This window comes from Schistocerca nitens, chromosome 9 (genome assembly GCF_023898315.1).
Source record: "Schistocerca nitens isolate TAMUIC-IGC-003100 chromosome 9, iqSchNite1.1, whole genome shotgun sequence".
Taxonomy (NCBI): Eukaryota; Metazoa; Arthropoda; class Insecta; order Orthoptera; family Acrididae; genus Schistocerca; species Schistocerca nitens.
The window spans coordinates 20,010,502-20,033,150 of NC_064622.1; the positions used below are offsets into that span (position 1 = coordinate 20,010,502).

General features: G+C 40.0%; 1 protein-coding gene across 3 annotated transcripts in view; it reads left to right on the forward strand.

Moving 5' to 3' along the window:
- LOC126203958 (trichoplein keratin filament-binding protein) overlaps positions 1 to 22,649 on the forward strand; it is an 801,925-nt gene that overhangs the window by 731,401 nt on the left and 47,875 nt on the right. For all 3 annotated transcript variants that reach the window (XM_049938356.1, XM_049938355.1, XM_049938354.1), the window contains one exon: positions 16,094 to 16,199. In XM_049938356.1, the coding sequence (XP_049794313.1) occupies positions 16,094 to 16,199 (106 nt within the window). The remainder of the gene's footprint in view (positions 1 to 16,093; positions 16,200 to 22,649) is intronic.

The window sequence follows — 22,649 nt, forward strand, 5'->3', positions numbered from 1 at the left end:
CTTTCACGCCGATCACCTGCCACCCTACCTAAAACCTCTTTCCTCATCACCTTAGCCAGCTTTATCCTGACTCACAACTTCTTCACTTTCGAAGGCCAGACATACCAACAATTAAAGGGAACAGCCATGGGTACTAGGATGGCCCCCTCGTACACCAACCTATTTTTGGGTCGCTTAGAGGAAGCCTTCTTGGTTACCCAGGCCTGCCAACCCAAAGTTTGGTACAGATTTATTGATGACATCTTCATGATCTGGCTTCACAGTGAAGAAGAACTCCAGATTGTCCTCTCCAACCTCAACTCCTTTGGTTCCATCAGATTCACATGGTCCTACTCCAAATGCCATGCCACTTTCCTTGACATTGAGCTCCATCTGTCCAATGGCCAGCTTCACACGTCCGTCCACATCAAACCCACCAACAAGCAACAGTACCTCCATTATGACAGCTGCCACCCATTCCATATCAAACAGTCCATTCCCTAGCCTAGGTATTGTGGCAAACGAATCTGCTCCAGTCCTGAATCCCTGAACCATTACACCAACCACCTGAAAACAGCTTTCGCATCCCGCAACTACCCTCCCGACCTGGTACAGAAGCAAATAACCAGAGCCACTTCCTCATCCCATCAAACCCAGAACCTCCCACAGAAGAACCCCAAAAGTGCCCCACTTGTGACAGGATACTTTCAGGACCTGGATCAGACTCTGAATGTGGCTCTCCAGCAGGGATACGACTTCCTCAAATCCTGCCCTGAAGTGAGATCCATCCTTCACGAAATCCTCCTCACTCCTCCAAGAGTGTCTTTCCGCTGTCCACCTAACCTTCGTAACCTCTTGGTTCATCCCTATGAAATCGCTACCCTCTGGCTCCTACCCTTGTAACTGCCCCCGGTGTAAAACCTGTCCCATGCACCCTCCCACCACCACCTACTCCATTCCTGTCACCCCGAAGGTGTACATGATCAAAGGCAGAGCCACATGTGAAAGCACCCACATGATTTACCAACTGACCTGTCTACACTGTGAAGCTTTCTATGTGGGAATGACCGGCATCCATTCACATGAACGGACACAGGCAGACAGTGTTTGTTGGTAATGAGATCACCCTGTGGCTAAACTTGCCTTGGTGCACGGCCAGCACATCTTGGCACAGTATTACACCGTCTGGGTTATTTGGATACTTCCCACTAACACCAACCTATCAGTACTCCGGAGATAGGAACTTGCCCTTCAATATATCCTCTCTTCCCATTACCCACCTGGCCTCAACCTCCACTAATTTCAAGTTGCCGTCATTCATACCTCACCTGTCATCTGTCATTCAACAACATCTTTGCCTCTGTACTTCCGCCACGACTGACATCTCTGCCCGAACTCTTTGCCTTTACATATGTCTGCTTGTGTCTGTATATGCGCGGATGGGTATGTGTGTGTGTGCGAGTGTATACCTGTCCCTTTTTCCTACTCTAAGGTAAGTCTTTCCGCTCCCGGAATTGGAATGACCTCTTACCCTCTCCCTTAAAACCCACATCCTTTCGTCTTTCCCTCTCCTTTCCTCTTTCCTGATGAAGCAGTGTGGGTTGCGAAAGCTTGAATTTTGTGTGTGTGTTTGTGTTTGTTAGTGTCTCTATCAACATACCAACGCTTTCGTTTGGTAAGTTACATCTCTTTGTTTATAGATATATTTTTCCCATGTGGAATGTTTCCCTCTATTATATAAATACAAAGTTAAGTATTGTCACTTCAATTACTGTAATAAACTCCATTGATATGATTTGCTTGTATGTTGTCTAGCTATCAGAGAAAGCAGCTTCCTAGGCACCCTGTAAGAGACGAGTGGGCAGGATCCCATCGAAAGTGTTCACTAATGATGGCATTTGTAGGGGGGGGGGATTCAAAAAGAAAGAAAAGCATGTGGACTAATGGACGAGAAGAGTAAATAAATAAAGTGTGATAAAAACATCATGGAGAAAGGAAAAACTCTGTGTATTGGAAGGGGAGTGGGGGTTAGACTGACAGAGGCGAAGTCTGAGGCAGTTGTGGGGTGAGTGGACTTATGGAGAAAGTTCCCAAGTCAACAGCTGGGGGGACCTTGGTGCTGGGTAGGAGGAAGGAAGTGGCCTGTGTGTTACAGCAGGCATTCAGGCTTTGCTGTAGAATGAGCCCACCAACTGGGTGCTGTTGAGCATACCAGAAGTGAAGTTTGTTTTACGTCCCTTCATATGTTCTGCCAGTCTGGCAGCAGTCATGTGATTTACAAACTAAGCTGCAACCACTGAGCTGCTTTCTATTTCGGCATGACAACCAACAAGGTGTCCGTTGCCAAGAGGCAGCTGGACCATCCAGTTGCTGAACGTGCTGCCCAACACAATGTGCTTCACTTCAGTGACTGTTTCATGGTTGTGTGAATGTGTGTGTGTTTCCTACTTTAGAAGAATGTCTTTTGGCCAAAAAGTTAATTGTATAACAGTCTTTATGTTGTCCCTGTCTGTGATGCAGAATCTCTTCTATATGGTAACACTCTATCCTTTTGATAATAATGTATTCTCAGCAGCCAGAGATTGCAGTCACATGTGTGCGAGTTTCATTTGTCTGAGTGTGTGTGTGTGTTTACATTCTATCTCCAATGAAGGCCTTGTTGGCCAAAAGCTCGTTTTCTGACAGTCTTTTTGTTGTGCCTATCTGCCACTCAGCATGTCTGCTATATGGTCAGTAGCAACTATCCTTTTCATAATATTGTTACATTCCATTCTGGATTTTCCATTGTTGAATTTTGTGTCATTCCAGCCAGGGTTTTCCATTGTTTTATGTTTGAGAAAATAATGTAACACGAGTATTTGAGAAATGAGATTAAAGGTCAGTATTTGCTTTGAAAGGTTGTTCACAAATTTGCTTTAAACATACATAAACCTCATTTTTAACTTCATTATTCAGGTGAGTTCTAATGTTTTTTGGCTGTAGATTGTATCTGTAAACACCTTTGATAATTCTAGTATTTATTTACTAGTGATATATATGACTTTTGTTATTGCTCAGTCATTCTTACATTTGTGCCACTTCAGCTACTTCAACTCAGTCTCTTAGAAATAATTTCCCGCCTCTAGATTGTTTATAGTTTATTGTAGCATGTGCCATAAATACATGTATATTAGTTGGTCAAAATTGTAACATTATAGGTATTTTTCTTTTCAAATACAAACTGCAATCAGTCTTAGCCTTAATATTCACATGTAAATATCGTGTAAGCCAGAGAGGACATATTGTTTCATATTCATTGTCATGAAACCAATCATAGATGCTCCAAGCCACCTGAGGGGGTGCATTATCTTAGGAGATACAATCCCTTGTCAAGAACAATTCCTGCGCTATTGAATTATAACAGCCACCTAAACAGTTGTGGAACTACCATGTACCTCTCCTCTCATCATGACGATGTGGTATGTGGAAAACCATGCCGCAACAACTGTGTGCATTCAACCTTGCTTCAAAGTTGAGAAAAGACAGTCTGGATTGTACATGCCCCTGGATTTTCTTACATGTCTTGGGACTTAGAGTAATCCAGCAGTAGACCCACCAGACCATATTACATGTTTTAATAAATTGGTAGTACTGGTTCTGTATTCCTTGTATTAAGAGACCTTCGTAGTTACAGTCACAAGTGGACTGGAAATAACAACTCTCAATGTATTATTGTTACACTGATATCATTGAGACCTCTAGAGGCACATTTAACTCAGCAGTTACTTCCATGGTAGTAGTTTTTATGTGCGAGGTACCTATCATCTGCAAAGTTTTTCTCTTACTGTTGTGTTTTACTGTTAAATTTTCTCATGGATTCTGTGTGCTACATAGGTACAGTTGCTCTAGATTCTCTTAGAGAATTTGTGGTTATTGTCACTTGTGTCTAACTAAAAATGTATCATCGATTTGCCCAGTTTTGAAAGTATACAAGGTTCCACATTATGATAGATCAACACCCCCATGTGAAGTTTACTGGTCTCCCATCGGGTGCCTCCCCAGGTGGCGGGTAGGGGAATGCTCGCCAGGTAATGTGGATACTAGGGAAATAAAATACCCGGGGTGGACCAAAACCTGCAGCTGCTGCCTTGTAGTATATTAGCTTATCAAAGGCTGAGGGAGTTAACCCTGAAATCTTCAATTACGATAGGCCTAGCAAGCAAGTAAAAGAGCTTATTTGTAGTTGCTTTCAAGACACATAAGAGCCTCGGTAGATCAACACCACGCCACACTAGTCAGAGCACACCTGAAGTAGAAAAAGGCGATCTGAATGTACCCAGGGAAATGCGAAATCAAAAATAGTTGTCATATTTAGCCTATTTTAATTCATTAGTGTACATGGAATTATATTTTTAGGTTAGTTACACTACAGAGAATATATGTGCACTGCATATGCATGTGCCATAAAAACAATAGGTGAAGTCCTCTACAATTATCCTAAAAACACCCTTTGGAAGGGTTACAGATTTTAACTATATGGTAATACTATACAAATATTTTCTAGAGAAATTTGTTGTAAGTAGTCCATCAAAAAGGAAAGGAATAATAATGTCCACTTTTATGATGAAGAAACAGGGCATGCATTGCTCTTCTTTAAAGTTGGCAGTAGTACAAGAAGGGGGCAACAAGTTAATCCCACTCCAAGGAACAGTTTTAAAAACACACCTAATGATGTAAAATTCCTAGCAAAATTAGCTTTGAAAAGAAACTGAAATTGGTAATTGGTGACTCCTCCTATTCCATAGGTTTTTTTTGAAACCTGTAACATACTTAGAGTAAAACAATAACTTACATACTTAAATTTCTCAAAAATTTATTATATATTGTACTTTGTCACCTTAAAAGGCAGAAGGTATACCCATACTTAATCACATGTCTAGACCATCTTTGTGTTTTGCAGATGACATTGCTTTGTTTGCATGTCCTCGAGATAAACAATATAAATTAATGGAACATCAAGATATAGCAAATTTAAAAGTAGACCACAAAATCTGTTATACTGACACAAAAAGAATGCGTAACCAACTTCTCATTAAGAAAATAGTAAAAATTAACAATGTAATCATATAACCAGTTGATGAATTTTTGTATTTGGAGAAGTTAAAGACACTGATTGAATGGACAGCAAAAGATATAAACAAAAGAGTAGGAATGGCCTGTAGTATTTTTAGTGTGCTAAGTAAGGAACAAAGTTTACCATCAGTGTGTGTTGCTAGTTTTGTCTTCTTGCAGTAAGACATGTACATGTGATATGAAAATCATTCAAATATAATACATAACAGAAAAATTGAAAGTTACTTAGCAAACAAGTGAATCACACGATCAAAATGACATAAACTTGAGCAGGACATGTACCCAGGCGAAAGTGTATGAGGTGAACCAAAGGAGTTCTTTCCTGGATGCCAGGAGATAAGTTGAGACAGAGATGATGATCTAATCAAAGGTGGCCTGATGACATGAGAAAAGATGAATAAGCAGCATGGATGTGTGTACATGAAGACAACAATGCATGGAAAAGTTTGCAGTTCATTATTGGATACAAGTATAGTCATCCTATTAACAGATGATGACAAAACATAATACACTCCTGGAAATTGAAATAAGAACACCGTGAATTCATTGTCCCAGGAAGGGGAAACTTTATTGACACATTCCTGGGGTCAGATACATCACATGATCACACTGACAGAACCACAGGCACATAGACACAGGCAACAGAGCATGCACAATGTCGGCACTAGTACAGTGTATATCCACCTTTCGCAGCAATGCAGGCTGCTATTCTCCCATGGAGACAATCGTAGAGATGCTGGATGTAGTCCTGTGGAACGGCTTGCCATGCCATTTCCACCTGGCGCCTCAGTTGGACCAGCATTCGTGCTGGACGTGCAGACCGCGTGAGACGACGCTTCATCTAGTCCCAAACATGCTCAATGGGGGACAGATCCGGAGATCTTGCTGGCCAGGGTAGTTGACTTACACCTTCTAGAGCACGTTGGGTGGCACGGGATACATGCGGACGTGCATTGTCCTGTTGGAACAGCAAGTTCCCTTGCCGGTCTTTTAATGAAATTCTTTCATTATTCAGCCCCACTGACAATGAACTTGCCAGGAGAGAAACATATCCACAACTGTCAGGACTGAAGGGTACTGTTAAATATATACTACACTCCTGGAAATGGAAAAAAGAACACATTGACACCGGTGTGTCAGACCCACCATACTTGCTCCGGACACTGCGAGAGGACTGTACAAGCAATGATCACACGCACGGCACAGCGGACACACCAGGAACCGCGGTGTTGGCCGTCGAATGGCGCTAGCTGCGCAGCATTTGTGCACCGCCGCCGTCAGTGTCAGCCAGTTTGCTGTGGCATACGGAGCTCCATCGCAGTCTTTAACACTGGTAGCATGCCGCGACAGCGTGGACGTGAACCGTATGTGCAGTTGACGGACTTTGAGCGAGGGCGTATAGTGGGCATGCGGGAGGCCGGGTGGACGTACCGCCGAATTGATCAACACATGGGGCGTGAGGTCTCCACAGTACATCGATGTTGTCCCCAGTGGTCGGCGGAAGGTGCACGTGCCCGTCGACCTGGGACCGGACCGCAGCGACGCACGGATGCACGCCAAGACCGTAGGATCCTACGCAGTGCCGTAGGGGACCGCACCGCCACTTCCCAGCACATTAGGGACACTGTTGCTCCTGGGGTATCGGCGAGGACCATTCGCAACCGTCTCCATGAAGCTGGGCTACGGTCCCGCACACCGTTAGGCCGTCTTCCGCTCACACCCCAACATCGTGCAGCCCGCCTCCAGTGGTGTCGCGACAGGTGTGAATGGAGGGACGAATGGAGACGTGTCGTCTTCAGCGATGAGAGTCGCTTCTGCCTTGGTGCCAATGATGGTCGTATGCGTGTTTGGCGCCGTGCAGGTGAGCGCCACAATCAGGACTGCATACAACCGAGGCACACAGGGCCAACACCCGGCATCATGGTGTGGGGAGCGATCTCCTACACTGGCCGTACACCACTGGTGATCGTCGAGGGGACACTGAATAGTGCACGGTACATCCAAACCGTCATCGAACCCTTCGTTCTACCATTCCTAGACCAGCAAGGGAACTTGCTGTTCCAACAGGACAATGCACGTCCGCATGTATCCCGTGCCACCCAACGTGCTCGAGAAGGTGTAAGTCAACTACCCTGGCCAGCAAGATCTCCGGATCTGTCCCCCATTGAGCATGTTTGGGACTGGATGAAGCGTCGTCTCACGCGGTCTGCACGTCCAGCACGAACGCTGGTCCAACTGAGGCGCCAGGTGGAAATGGCATGGCAAGCCGTTCCACAGGACTACATCCAGCATCTCTACGATTGTCTCCATGGGAGAATAGCAGCCTGCATTGCTGCGAAAGGTGGATATACACTGTACTAGTGCCGACATTGTGCATGCTCTGTTGCCTGTGTCTATGTGCCTGTGGTTCTGTCAGTGTGATCATGTGATGTATCTGACCCCAGGAATGTGTCAATAAAGTTTCCCCTTCCTGGGACAATGAATTCACGGTGTTCTTATTTCAATTTCCAGGAGTGTATTATTTATTGGTAATGTTGATTGTTGCCGACTCACGTGGTGGGCCTTAATCAAAATATTTCATTCAATTCTGATTTACAATTAAATGCTTTTGTGAGGTTCTCCTTTTTTTTAACAATGTTAAACTTGAGTGGAAATTATTTTTTACGTTAATGAATGTTAGACTCATTGAATCTTAAAGCATGAACATATAAGTTGAACAGTGGAATAAATGATTAATGGAAAATCTCATATAAAGATGTGAAACAAATACTAACAAAGAGATAGAGGGGCTGGCCAGTACTTACCTCAGCTCAGTACAGCTGATAGATACACATAAAACAGAACTGAAAATTTAAGTTCCTAGCTTTCGGAACAAATGTTCCTTCATCGGGGAGGAGAGAGGGGAAAGAAAGGGAAGAAGGGAAAGGAGATTCAGTTACTCACAACCCAGGTTATGAAGCAACAGGGAAAGGAAAATAGGGAGGGTAGCAAGGATGGAGGCATGGTTCATCCTTGCTACCCTCCCTATTTTCCTTTCCCTGTTGCTTCATAACCTGGGTTGTGAGTAACTGAATCTCCTTTCCCTTCTTCCCTTTCTTTCCCCTCTCTCCTCCCCGATGAAGGAACATTTGTTCCGAAAGCTAGGAACTTAAATTTTCAGTTCTGTTTTATGTGTATCTATCGGCTGTACTGAGTGGAGGTAAGTACTGGCCAGCCCCTCTATCTCTTTGTTAGAACAATGGAATAAACTTTTCATATTAATTTCCTTGGCTAGTCAGTTCACTTTGAAGCAAAAAATCTTTAGTTATTAATTACAATTGCGGCCCACACACGTACGAGAGTATTTCTTCTTACCTCCGTTAACCATTGCATTGTAGTCGTAGTCTGAGTCTGGCTCTCGGCTATTGTACTGGAAATAAGAATCTTAAAGCTACGTATTTTCTGCAGCGTCGGGTGGCTGTGGAGAAAAATGTATATTATGTTAATAGCAGGCGAGTTTTTTGCTTCCGCTGAATTTTATAAGTTAATATCGCCGCATAATGGCGTCATTGGTTGCATCGGCCACTGCGATTGTTGCACTGTAAATTACTCGAATGCAGGTTAATTCAAGGAAGGCGGACATGAAATCAGGATCACCTCTTACAAGTTAAAAGTTCACAATAATATTAAATCAATATATTATCTGCGTAATTAGTACAAATATGCTTACATTTGCCAGCACTCGCAAGATGTCCGTCTACACGCAACCAAGACAAGAGAAGAAGTGAAGAGAACTAAAAAATTAACAAAAGAGCGTATCTTGTAGTCTCTTTAGATCATTTTGTTATATTTCTTTGCCCTTGAAACTTACACAGAGAAATTATTATAATACGGGTACATGATAAAAATGTATATTATTCAATTTTTAAATGTCTCTTCTTTATAAATACTGTTTTTTAAGTCTTTTTGTATTATTTCAAAGGGGACACTATACCATCCAGATTTATGCTTTCCATGGCTTCACTAATTTACTCGAGGCAAATGTTGGAATGGTTTATTTGAAAAGTATACAGCCCATTTCCTTGATCATCCTGCATCTCTAATGACCTTGTTGTCATTGACAGGATGTCAAACACAATCTTCCTTTCCATATATTGCTAAACATGTAGTAACTGTTGTAACGTAAAATTACTGGTGTGTAAATCTGATCTCTACAGGTTCCATCAGTAGACTGATGAATAGGAGTTCATGCAGTACGAGGGCTGTTCGAAAAGTACCCAACCTTACTTTTTATTGTCGAAACCCGTAATGGTATTGGCACGTGTATGCTACATATGTTTGTAGGCATATGTAGTACACATGCCTGATCTTTTTTTTCCAATTACAGATACAACTAGTCACTTGCTAGACGTTGACAAGTGAACATTTGTAAGTGGTAGTCATCGGATTGTGTGTTGTGGGCCAAATGACAAAAAAAGTGGAACAAAGTTATTGCATCAAATTTTGTTTGAGGCTTGGCAATTCTCAGATTGAATCAAGCTGCAAGATTCAACAAGTTTTTGGGGAAGAAGCAACAGGTACTACACAGATAAAGGAATAGTTCAACTGCTTAAAAGATGGCCACTCATCAGTGAAGAGTAAGGCACGTTCAGGTGGTCCCTCAACATCTGCCGGTGAAATACCATGTAAGGGCACTAATGATACAGGATAGATTAATCATGATCAGAGAACTCGAAGATAAGGTTAAAATTAATATTGGACGCATTTTAATGGAACATTAGGACTTCAGGAGGATTTCAGCAAAATTTGTGCTGAAGTTGCTGACAACTGAGCAGAAGCAATTTTGTTCGAAGATCGCTTAGGACTTCCTGGATACTGTGAACAGTAACCCCAACTTTCTTACCACGGTGATTACAGGTGATGAGTCATTGGTTTTTGGGTATGACCCAGAAACTGTCATCACAATGGAAGCATTCGTCATCTCCGAGACCGAAAAAGTTAGGTAGGTCCACAACAATGTGAAGTCTTGCTGGCCATCTTTTTTGACTCCAGTGGCATGGTCCATCACAAGCATGCCCCAATGGTACTAATATCAATAAGAAGTACTACCCAGAGGTTCTGCATCACCTTCATGAAACAGCGAGATGCAAACAGCTGGACTTGTGTGGGCAGCAGGCAGTTTGGATCTTCACTATGATAATGCATCTTCTCAGCATTCTCAGTTAATTCAATTCCCTGCCCCCCCCCCCCTTTCTTTTTTTTTCCCACGCACAATACAACTGTGATTTGTCAGCCTCCCTTTTCCCCTGACAGCATCAAGTGACTTCTGGCTTTTCCCTAAACTGAAAAAGACTCAGTAAGGGTCCAGATTTCAGAATAGGGAAGATGATATACAGAATTCAACAGAGCAGCTGCACACCATTCCAAAAGAGTATTTCCAGCAATGCTACTAGCAGTGTCAATAGTTTTGGGAGAGGTTTGGAAAATCTGAAGGGAACTATTTTGAAAGTGACTAGTGTCAAACAGTTGTATCTGAATAAAGATTGATATTATAAATAAAAGTCAGATAATTTTTGAATAGCCCTCATATATACTTTCAGCGGCATATGAAAGTAGGTGATTGGTGCTGAAACCCTACAGAGGAATATACCATGTTGTTTACTTTTTAGTGAGATTGGTGAGGTTCCCAAATTCTCTCCATTGTACGTATCTACATAGTCTTTGGTGGCATACATACATTCATTAGCCTCTGAAGAATTTCAATACAACACAATTTGGTCCTTCTTCATGTGAAATACCACCACTTCAGTTGTGACAGATTAGCTTATTACAGTGTCGACTAGGAAAAGTAAACCCAATGCTGCTGGAAAACCAAGATAAATATACCTGTCATTGTGTGTTAGGAAAATGTTTTGTTGAACGTATAACTGAACTATCACTGCTGATCTGATGCCTGTTACTGTGAGCTTCCTGGAGTAACATCATGACCCTCATCTAAGGATAAAATATCTTTTATGCCATCTGTATTTGAATTCTGTAAACCCAGTCCTCCTTATTTTTGTGTTTATTCATTTGCATATTGTGTTTTCTGTAAGAAGAAGGATATATAAAGGGTGTCTCAAAAGAAAGTATATATATATTTGATTCATCAAAATAAGTACAGATTGAAGTCTGTCGACAAAATCTTTATTTATTATTGAAATATATAGTTTAGGAATTGATTTCTTAAAAGCAATGTCATTTAAATGCAACCCAGTACACCTACAGGACTCACTGAAATGATGAACAAACTTTTGCATCATGGCACAGCGTATAGACACTGGGACAGCTGCCATTTCGCTATGGATATTTTCTTTCAGACGCTCCAGAGAGGTCGGATTATTAACATACACTGTAGATTTGACATATCCCCATAAGAAAAAATCTGTGGGGCTCAAATCTGGACTGCATGGGGACCAATTGATGTCATCCTTCGTGGAGATCAGTTCGCCAGGGAAAATTTAATGAACTCGCAGTATACATGCATGGGATATGTTTGATGTGGCTCTGTCTTGCTGGAACCAGTTATTTTGTTATAACCAGGAAAGTTTGCAATTCAGGCACCAAAAAGTAATTTAATATCATCACATAATGTTCCGAATTCTGCATGACTGCTCTCGTCCTAAAAAGAAATATGGGCCAATTATGCTCTAAGCTGACATTGCAGCCCATACGGCAACTTTTGATGAATGGAGGAGTTTCTCATGCTTCTGTTTAGGATCATTGCACTTAAGTTGCACTTTAAGTTTTGCTTATTGACATGACTACTCACGGGAAAATCAGCCTTGTCAGAAAACAAGATGTTTATATATGAAGGAGACTCCGTCACATCATTAACTAACTGCAGCCTATGCCTGCATCCTTAGGCTTTAATTCTTGCACTAACTGGATTTTGTACGAGTGCAGTTTAAGGTTTTCTGGAAGAATTAGGTGCAGTGATAATCTATGCACATTTAAAGAACTTGCACACTTATGAATGGAGAGGTTAGGATCATCACGAACAGACTGATTTACATTCTTGATTATGTTGGTCACCCAGATTTAAGTTTGGCCAGTGTTGAACCGATCTCCTCAAACATTTTGATCCATTTCTGGATAAGGGGAGCACTTAAGGAACATCATGTACATTATGCAATCCATGATCGCTGCAAAATTTCCTCCATGCTACAGTCAGCGAATGACCATTTTTTGAAAATTCTGGCACACTTGACTGATGAATTCTGAAAGGCCAAGCACTCTCCTCCAATTTGTGCAGAGAGCTCCTCAAATATAAACTTACTTTTGAGGTGTCCTGTATAATGCAGTCTATTCCTAGGGCAGTATGAGGAAACTTGCTAAAAGCCATATCAGTACCAGATTAGTGGTTGTTCATCTTGCCGATTTAATCAGAATTTTTCTTATCTGACTGTACAACGAACCAGCCATTTGAATTATGTTGTGCAAGTAGGGGTCAACAGGTCCTTAGTATGCTCTTGTATCTAGTCTTGACAATAGAAATCACATAACTCAAACAATGGAAAGTCCAGGATGGAATAACAACAGTATTATGAAAAGGATAGTTTGCTACTCACCTTACTGATAAGTGCTTGATCTGTAAACAGGCACAACAAAAAGACTGCTATATATTTAAGCTTTCAGCCAGAAGGCGTTCTTTTGAAGTAGAGAACACACACATGCTGGCCACAAGCTTAAGTGCTACCCATTCCCCATCTACCTATCCCCTTCCCTGCTCTCGCTCCAGCACCATGCAGCCTTCTATTTATTTTATTTACACATCTAGTTCCATTGGACCAAATTGAGGAGGCAAATCTCCAAGGTCATGGAATGTGTCAGTACATGAAATTACAATATGAAAGTAATGACAGATAAAATAAAATGTTTATGAACACAACACAATCAACAACATAATAACAAGTGTCAGCTTGTGAATCATCAACAAAACATCATGGATAAGGGCTTTCAGAGCCAAAGTTCCACTTGATGACTGCACGACATAAAGCTTTATGCCTTGCCTGGGCTGTCAACACCGACGTTGGACTATTGATGACTGGAAACATGTTGCCTATTCGAATGAGTCTTGTTTCAAGTTGTATCGAGCAGATGGATGTGTACGGGCCTGGAGACAACCTTATAATTCCATGGACCCTGCATGTGATCGGGTGACTGTTCAAGGTGGTGGAGGCTCTGTAATGGTGTGGGGCATGTGCAGTTGGAGTGATATGGGACCCTGATACATCTAAATACGACTCTGACAGGTGACACATATGTAAGCGTCCTGTCTAATCACCTGCATCCATTCATGTCCATTGTGAATTCCGACAAACTTGGGCAGTTCTAGCAGGACAATGTGACACCCCACATGTCCACAATTGCTACAGAATGGCTTCAGGAACACTCTTCTGAGTTACACACATCCTCTGGCCACCAAACTCCCCAGGCATGAGCATTATTGAGCATATTGGGGATACCTTGTAAAGTGCTGTTCAGAAGAGATCTCCACCCCCTCATATTCTTACAGATCGATGGACAGTCCTGCAGGATTCATGGTCTCAATTCCCTCCAGCTCTACTTCAGACATCAATCCAGTCCATGCCGTGTCGTGTTGCTGCACTTCTGCATGCTCGTGGGAGCCTTACATGATATTCGGAAGGTGTACCACAGTTTCTTTGGCTCTTCAGTGTTGTCTCCTGTATATGGTGAATAGCAATATGCCCTTTTCTTAAAACACGTAAGCCAAGGTCACTTGAGTAAAGTCTCTCATTGTATCATAATAAAGTAAATAAATTCTTGTTTTGTTGAGTGTACAAGAGTTGTTCAGTAAATAATGCACCAAAACAATTTTTTTCTCAGAGCATATTTTTTCATAAGAGTTAGAATTTGGCGACAGTATCAGTCAACATTTTTTTATATGTATTGTTTTCTATATAGTTCCCAGTGCATTCTATAGCCATATGTCAGTGTTGTGTAAGAGCATGTATTTCCTGTTGGTAGCAGCTCTTGCCCTTTGTGCATAGTTGTGTTTTCAGTGCATCTTCAAAGTTTATTCCATATCAAGCAAACACATGAGTGGAGCAGCCTTCAGTTGCAGTATTAATGCTTTCTGGCATTCTGGTTGTTGGAGTATACAGTGTATCTAGGTTCTGTCATTAGCCAATGTATTATTATCTTGAAGAAGCACTTGTTGATATCCAGATAAACAAGGTGACTGTTTTAAACTTTTATTTATGAATTACAAATAAGGTGGATTGTGACCTAAATGAAATTCTGTGGTCCTAAAGACTTAGCACTGGCAGTGAGTGGAACCTGATTGGGTGTTTCCTGCCGAGGAGAAAGTGTAGGCAATGAGAAAAGATAAAAACTTTTATTGGAGTCCAATTGACTTTATGCAGAATACGAACCCACAACCCGCAATGATGAGGAAAACGATACAGACCTTAACTGGTCCAAACAGATAGAAGTCTGAGGGTGCCAGGCCTGGGCTATAGGCTGATTGAGGCAGTGATGTCCAGTTTGATGATGTGCTCCCAGGTTCTGACAGTTGTATGTGGCTGTGCATTGTCGTGTTGGAGAAAAATTTCTTTTTGATGCTTGTCAGACCAAACACATCGTAAACAGTTTTTGAGTTTGTCCTGAGAGTTAATATATGTGTCTGAATTAATGCTTTACCCTTTTTGTAATGCAAACACATCCATGAGAATGTCATCATCACTATCTCGAAAGACTGTCTTCATTAATTTGTCAGCAGAGGAAGCTATCTTGAATTTCTTCTCATTTTGTGATTGAGGATGGTGCCACTCCTGTGACTGCCTCTTTGTTTCTAACTCATAGTGAGGCACCCAAGTGTCAAATCACTTCAAACTTTTCCAACATTTCAGATGAAACTGCTTTTCTTTGGACCTTGTGGTCTGTTTTCATGGAACCCATCTTTAGCACACATTTGAATATCCAGGAGTCTCAGTCAAAAATCACTTAAATGAGGTTGTTTCCAAAAAGTGTGTCCTCCCTATATTAATACATGGCTTTGAAACTTGGATTTGAAACAAGTTTTTCGAAAGCAAAATAACAGGAGTTCAGGATGTTGCAGAAAAGTGTAAAGACTCTAAAATAGGAATGGGCAAGATATATCACATGAAGAAATGATGGAAGGAAGACAGGAGACAACAAGGCAGACCACCCAATCATTGAATAAAGAACTGAAGAAAGTAACAGGCACCAACTGAAAGAGGACAGAAGAAGGCAGAGATAGAGAGACAACAAAAGGTTGAATTCGGAGAACTCACTAGTACATGTAGGGTGTTTCAAACTCTTTGTGACAAATTTCTTGGGATGATGTATCATGCCATGGGGAACAAGTATTGTTAGAGACAGAATGTTTGCTCATGCTTTTCAGTGATGCTAGGCATCCTTTAGTATTTGCTGGTCCTCAAACAACAAGATTTCACAGAACTAGCAGTGTCTGCTAACCATGTGTGTTGCATCCACATACTACCCACCACAGAAAAAAAATTGAGATTTTCCACAAGAAAACCGTAAGAATGGGTATCTCAAAGTGAAAGATTTTTCATAAATGAACCAGAAACTTCAGTTTTGCCTTACATGTGGAGCAGGTGACTTGATAGGCAACACAGATTGCGTGTGAATGCCAGAGAGTGTCTACTCCCTGTCATCTCTCATATGTATGACTAATCTTAAATGGCGCCTAGCATTGCCAGAAAGCATCAGCAAACATTTTGTCTCTAACAGAAGTGGTTTCTCATGACGTGGTCTATCAACCCCAGATGTTTGTTGCAAGGACCTTGAAATGTTCCTTAATTATCTATTGAATGACTCACTATAATTTAGCATTAAAGTGTTGTGACAATGCTTTCTTCTTTGTTTACCATATTTGAATTTTTTTTTACGAAACATTTCAGCTCTTGATCAGTGAAGACTGTTATGTTACATGATCTTTGAATAATTTCTGAAACAGTGCTTAATGTTGCAGTGAAGAAGCACGGTTGATGTGGCAAAAGCAGGATTCTCGTTGGAAAGCCGAAGAGCAGGCCAGAGAAGTGCTGATGTTACAAGTCCTCCAGGCTGTGCAACAGCAGGTACATCTGTCGCAGCAGCATGACTGTATGGTTTATGTTGTGAAATGTTGATGTCATGGCATCATATTTCTTCTCTGCTCCTAGCATGTAATTTTATGTACATGGGCAATGCCAAAACCCATTTATATGTGACGGAAAGTGAAAAGTTTCCTTACACCAAAATAACACTTAATAATTTATTATCTAATCCCCTTTTAGCTGGGTACACTTTGATCTGCATGTATTGTATTGTATTGTATTGTATTGTATTGTATTTATTGGTCCAGTAAATCTTACATGTACAGTACAGCACATCAGATATTGGACAGGTCAAAGTATATCTTACAATTAAAACACTTCAGAAACTAGAAAATTATGTTCACAAAATTTTACAGCACTTCATATACTGGGCAAGTCAATGTGTAAGTTATAATTAAACCACATTAGAAACTTGAAGTTTACAACTGAATACATGTATAAGCCAATATTAACGATTAAAGTATTTGCATGGTCCTCACTTAAGCTCTAAGGATTTTTGAGGAACTCTTCTACACTATGAACTGACATGTACACTAGAGAATTACATTCACAGAATTTTACTTCATATACTGGGCAAGTCGGTATACAACTTATACTTGAACCCCATTAGAAACTTGAGAATTACATCTGAATGTATTTATAGGCCAATATTAATGGTTCCAGTATTTGCATAATCATCACTTAGACTCTCGAGGATTTTGGAGGAACTCTTCCACACTATAAAAGCATTGTGTCAACAGATATTCTTTTAATGCTGCTTTAAAATTTTTTACACAGTCTTTACTTTAATTTCTCTTGGCAATTTATTGAAGATAATTTTTCCATGGTGTAATGTTCCTTTTTGGCACAAACTGGTTTTTGTATGGAGTACATGAAAGTCAGTTTTCTGTCTTCTATTATGATGACGAACATTTATTATTGTATATTTGTTATTGTATATTTCTTTATAAACATTGCACTTTCAAATAGGAAAATACATGGAAGGGGAAGAATCCCCATCCTTTTAAATAATGGTCTACATGGTTTGTTCCTTTTTATTCCAGCCATGATTCTCACTATTCTTTTTTGCATCCTGAAGAGTTTTAGGCAGGATGGCGAGTTACCCCAAAAAGTGATCCCATATTTTAGGACAGAATATATATTAGAATAGTAAACTGTCATTAGACAGTCCTTATGACAGCAGTTTTCTAGCACTCTCATTAAATAACACATGGTACTTAGCTTCTTCAATATGTTGTCAATGTGAGTTTCCCATCTAAGATTATCCTGTATATTTCTTTATAAACATTGCACTTTCAAATAGGAAAATACATGGAAGGGGAAGAATCCCCATCCTTTTAAATAATGGTCTACATGGTTTGTTCCTTTTTATTCCAGCCATGATTCTCACTATTCTTTTTTGCATCCTGAAGAGTTTTAGGCAGGATGGCGAGTTACCCCAAAAAGTGATCCCATATTTTAGGACAGAATATATATTAGAATAGTAAACTGTCATTAGACAGTCCTTATGACAGCAGTTTTCTAGCACTCTCATTAAATAACACATGGTACTTAGCTTCTTCAATATGTTGTCAATGTGAGTTTCCCATCTAAGATTATCCTGTAGCCAGACCCCCAGAAATTTTGTATTAGGCACACTTGCAATATCCGTGTCTGACATCTGAATTCTTATATCCTCTTCAATGTTTCTCTTGACATTATGAAAATTTAATGCTACTGTTTTGCTTTTATTTATTATTAGTTTGTTTTGGTTGAACCAGTTTACAACATTTGTAAATGCCTCAGACAGTCTTGTCTGTAGTATCTCTGCAGTCTTCCCGCTGACTAATATGCTTGTGTCATCTGCAAACTGGATAGTGCTATGGTACTGGTTGGTTGATGTTAGGTCATTTATATATATCAAAAATAGGATGGGGCCCAGTACCGAGCCCTGCGGTACTCCATATTTTACTGCTTTATAATCAGAATAGTGTCTTGTTGATTTATTTTCTTTGTGAAAATGTATTTCTACTACTTGCTTGCGTTCAGTAAGATATGATCTAAGCCAGCTGTTAGGCATACCTCTGATACCAATTCTTTCAAGCTTCTGCAGCAATAGAGTGTGGTCTGTGATGTCAAAAGCCTTAGACAGATCAAGGCATATGCCAGTTACTTTTTGTCCACTATCAATTTTTTCGAGTACTTCACCCAGAAATTCATATATTGCTGTTTCTGTTGATCGGCCTTTCCGGAAGCCATGTTGGGTTGTGGATAATATTTTGCACTTTTCTAGAAAATTTAGCAACCTCTTATGAAAAATTTTTTCTAGTATTTTCGAAAATGTAGATACCAAGGCAATAGGTCTATAATTGGCTATGTCTTCTTTCTTACCCTTTTTGAACAGTGGTTTTAGTTTCACAGTCTTTAAGCAGGAAGGAAAGACTCCATTTGTTAATGAACTGTTGAAAATGTGGGCTAATGGTATTGCAATGAGGTCCCCCACATTTTTAATGACATAATCTGGAATCTCATCCACACCTGTTGAAAATTTTGTTTTTAACTCTCTAATTGATAGTATAATTTCCTTAGGGTTGGTTGGAGTAAGAAATAGGGAGTTGCAGTTTCTATTTTGATTGGATGGTGTTGTAGCAGGATTTTTATTTGAAGATTTTATGTCAGATAGTAATTTTTCACTAATGTTTGCAAAGTATGTATTAAAAGCATTGGCTACTTCTTCTGGATTTGTAATTTTTTTTGCCATCTTGGATTACCTGGAGGTTTACATTTTTGGAGGTCTCGTTTCCTACTTGTTCTCTGACTATCTTCCACATGGCTTTCATTTTGTTCCTGGCCATTTTTATATGGTGATCATTTGTTGTTTTTTTAGATTCTTTTATGACTTTGTGAAGCACTCTCTTATAATTCTTGAAATGCACCAGAAATTCTTCTGTAACATTTTGTGTTTTTGGGATTTCATGAAGTCTCCTCTTTTCAGCGCATGATATTTTAATGCCTTTCGTCAGCCATGTAACATTTCTTTTTTTAGTTTTTAATGTTTGGTTTTTAACTGGAAAAGAAATATTGAAATAATGGGAAAATATTTCCATGAACATGTCAAACTTTTTACATGTGTCCTCATAATTGTCTATATCATTCCATGTTTCTTTTTTCAGTAAGTGCCTGAAGTTTCTAGGTTGTGCTTGCTAAAATTTCTACCTTTTCTTGTCATTTGTTGTTCAGTATTTCCTGCAGTGTCTACTGGGAATTCAATAAACTGTGCATAATGATCACTGAAACCTGTATTCATATTTCCAGATTTGTATAAATATTTATCTGTATTTATTAGTATCTGATCTATAGCACTGCTTGACTATTTGGTGACTCTGGTGAGGGATTTGATAGTTGTATGTATGTTGTAGGTTTTTAATAAGGCCTCAAGGTTTAATCTCTCTTTTGAGTTCTTGTTGAAATCTATATTAAAGTCACCACATACGATGGTTGTTTTACTAACTATTTTTATACTGTTAAGTGCCTTCTCAAGATTTTCAATGAAAGTAGTTACATTTCCATCTGGGCTTCTATATATGCAAATAACAATTATATTTAAATTTGTCAGTTCTGTAGCAGAAATTTCGAAGTTTTGCTCTTCCCCTAGCTGGTTAGTGAACTTTAAATTTTCGTGTTTGACGTCGTCTCTAACATATATGCATGTTCCTCCATGCATGGAGGTTTTCCTACAAAAAAAAGATGAAAGGGTAAAGCCCTCTATCCTTGTGTGATGTAACATGTTTTCGGATAACCAGTGCTCACTAACACATATAACAGACACTTCTTTTAGTTCATCTGATAACAATATTTCTATCTCACTAACTTTATTTGATAAGGATTGTACATTTTGGTGCAGGAGCATAAATTTCGACGATGACTTATTTACTAGGTTGTTTTGGCCTACCTTATGTTCGACAGCTGCACATGACATATCATTTTTAACACTTTTACAATTGAAGTTGTCTTTCCAGAGCGATGTTTTAGAAGATGAAATCAACATTTCTCTGGAATCACTTGCCATAAAAAACGTTGTGGTTCTTTCCTGTTTCGTGTTGGGCGAGTTGACTTGTAGTGTCATGGCGTTTCTGCTGTAATTTTTGGAGTTGTAATTTGAGGAACCGCAACCAGGCTAGATGGGGATCCTCTTCTTGCCGCTTCAACACTTCCTGAAGTCATTGGAGTAATATGCTCTTCATTTGAAATTGGTGATTCCATTGCTGCTGCTGCTGCAATTGGAGGCTGCACTAAGCCTGGCTGATTTCGGTTTAATTGTTCCATAATTGCATCGCACAGTGCTACTTTCCCTTTCATGTTTCTGTGCAATCCATGGGTAGTGAAATCTTCTCTTTTTTGACTGTCTGCATTAATATATGTCACATTGCTGAAGAGCTTACATATTTTCTCGAACTTTCGGTTAGTTGCTTCGATTTCTGCATTCACACACGATGTTTTGATGAGATCATGTCTCATAGGGATGCTTATTACGAAAACTTTCATGTCCATGACTTTTGCCAATGTTTCCCTTAAAGATCGCAAAGCAAATTTTGCCTCGTTCTTGTAGACATCGTTTGCGCCAGCTAAAATAATGCAAGAGTTACAACTTCCATGGTTACTGTGTGTGTCAATATGCTGGGTAACTTCTCGCAGTGGAGCACCTGGCTTCACAAATCCAATAACACTTTCATTTATTAGTTTTTCGTTCATGATCTTTGCCAGTCAATATCAAGTGAGCAGATTACATGCTTTAAGTGTTAGTTTGTAAAGTCCAGAAATATCCATGCATGGTTAGCATAAGCTCTTTACTTGACTCCGAATGTTTTCCAGCCACATGTTTGTTTGGATATGACAATAGGTGAGCCAGTCTTATGAAAGGAGTGAATGTTCCAACAATTTGCACCCCGTTTCTCCCCCCTCCCAGCTGTAATGCCTTGGTTACTCCTCGGCCAAGTACTTTTTGGAGAGAGAGAATGTAACACAAGATTTCTTTTTATGAAAGCTTATATAAAAAGATTTCTTGATCATGGAAATTTATTGATAACTTTGCATAATGCCTTCAAAGTAGATTTTCATTTTATTCTTTTTATTTTGACAGTTAGCATATGATGATCAATTTTTGTTCAGTTAACTTCATATTTCTAACACGATAAATCAGTAAACCACCTTGACCCTGGGAAGTCTGACAAAATTTAACAAGTGGCAATAATGCAATGTCCATACTCAACAAGTGACTGTACACATTTGCACATTTGACTGTTTTCTACAGTAGCTCCGTGTGGACTACTGTTCTAACACTGTCCTACTAAAGCACACAAGCCTGTGGCATTGTCAACTGTGGGCACGTAAATATGTATGTAATAAATTGCTTGGATACGAAGCTGTTACATTTTAAATAACAATGTAGAAGACAGGAAAAGTAGAGAATACATATAAACATTAGGCATTGAAGTTATTTTAATTGGCAGTTGTTTAAATATCGTTAAAATATTACACATAGCCAGTTCTACTTTTATGGGCAGAATTCAGTATGTGTACTTTCACCCCCATGTTCCAGCAAAGCCAACTAACAAATTTCTGGAAACTGAAAATCTAACTGAAATATTTCATAAAAATGTTACTTTAGTAAAAGTCTAGATTTTTGTGATCAGAAAAATTAGAATAAGAGAATAACACTGAATTTTCAAAAGGACTATATTTGGAGATTTGAATACTTCTAGAGTTGCACTAAGTTCTCAGAAAGAGGGGTCTTTTATTAGAATAAAGAAACTAAAGACTTTGAAAGAAGGTTGTGTGTAGATCACAGTACTGGACGGTATTTACAACTGCAGTAAATAACAAATGCAGTGGGTACATCTACATAAGCTTTATTAGCTGACATAGATATATGTAGCTGCCTTGGACCAGGACTAAAGTCACACTATTCTTTCTATGCATAGTCTAAAGATCATTCTCTTCTCATGGCAGAGGGCTCTGGAAATGGCACTAAGATCGATACTCACACAGGGCTTCCTACTGGTAATGAGGAGGAGCACTGTGGGTTGTTGCATTGCTGTGTGTTGTTGCGTCGCTGTGTGTTGTTGCGTCGACGTGGGCAACTGGATTGGCCATGTTGTAACTTGCACATTTCTCAAGTGATTGTCATAATTGATGTGTAAATAGATGACATGGTAGTGTACCAGGTGTGCTGCGGTGGATATCATGGCTGGTCGTAGCTTGGCGTGGATGGCCAAGTCAGAAGTGATGGTGGTGGTGATAGAACAGCAGGAGTTTGGTCATTGAGAGACGACTGTGCTGGTGGGAAAGGAAGTTGCAGCATGCCTTGATCGACAGTAGCACTGACCGAGGTGTCGTCCTCAGGATGTGGTACCTTGTAGAACCCAGGTAGGCTTGAGATGGGAGAGGGAGACT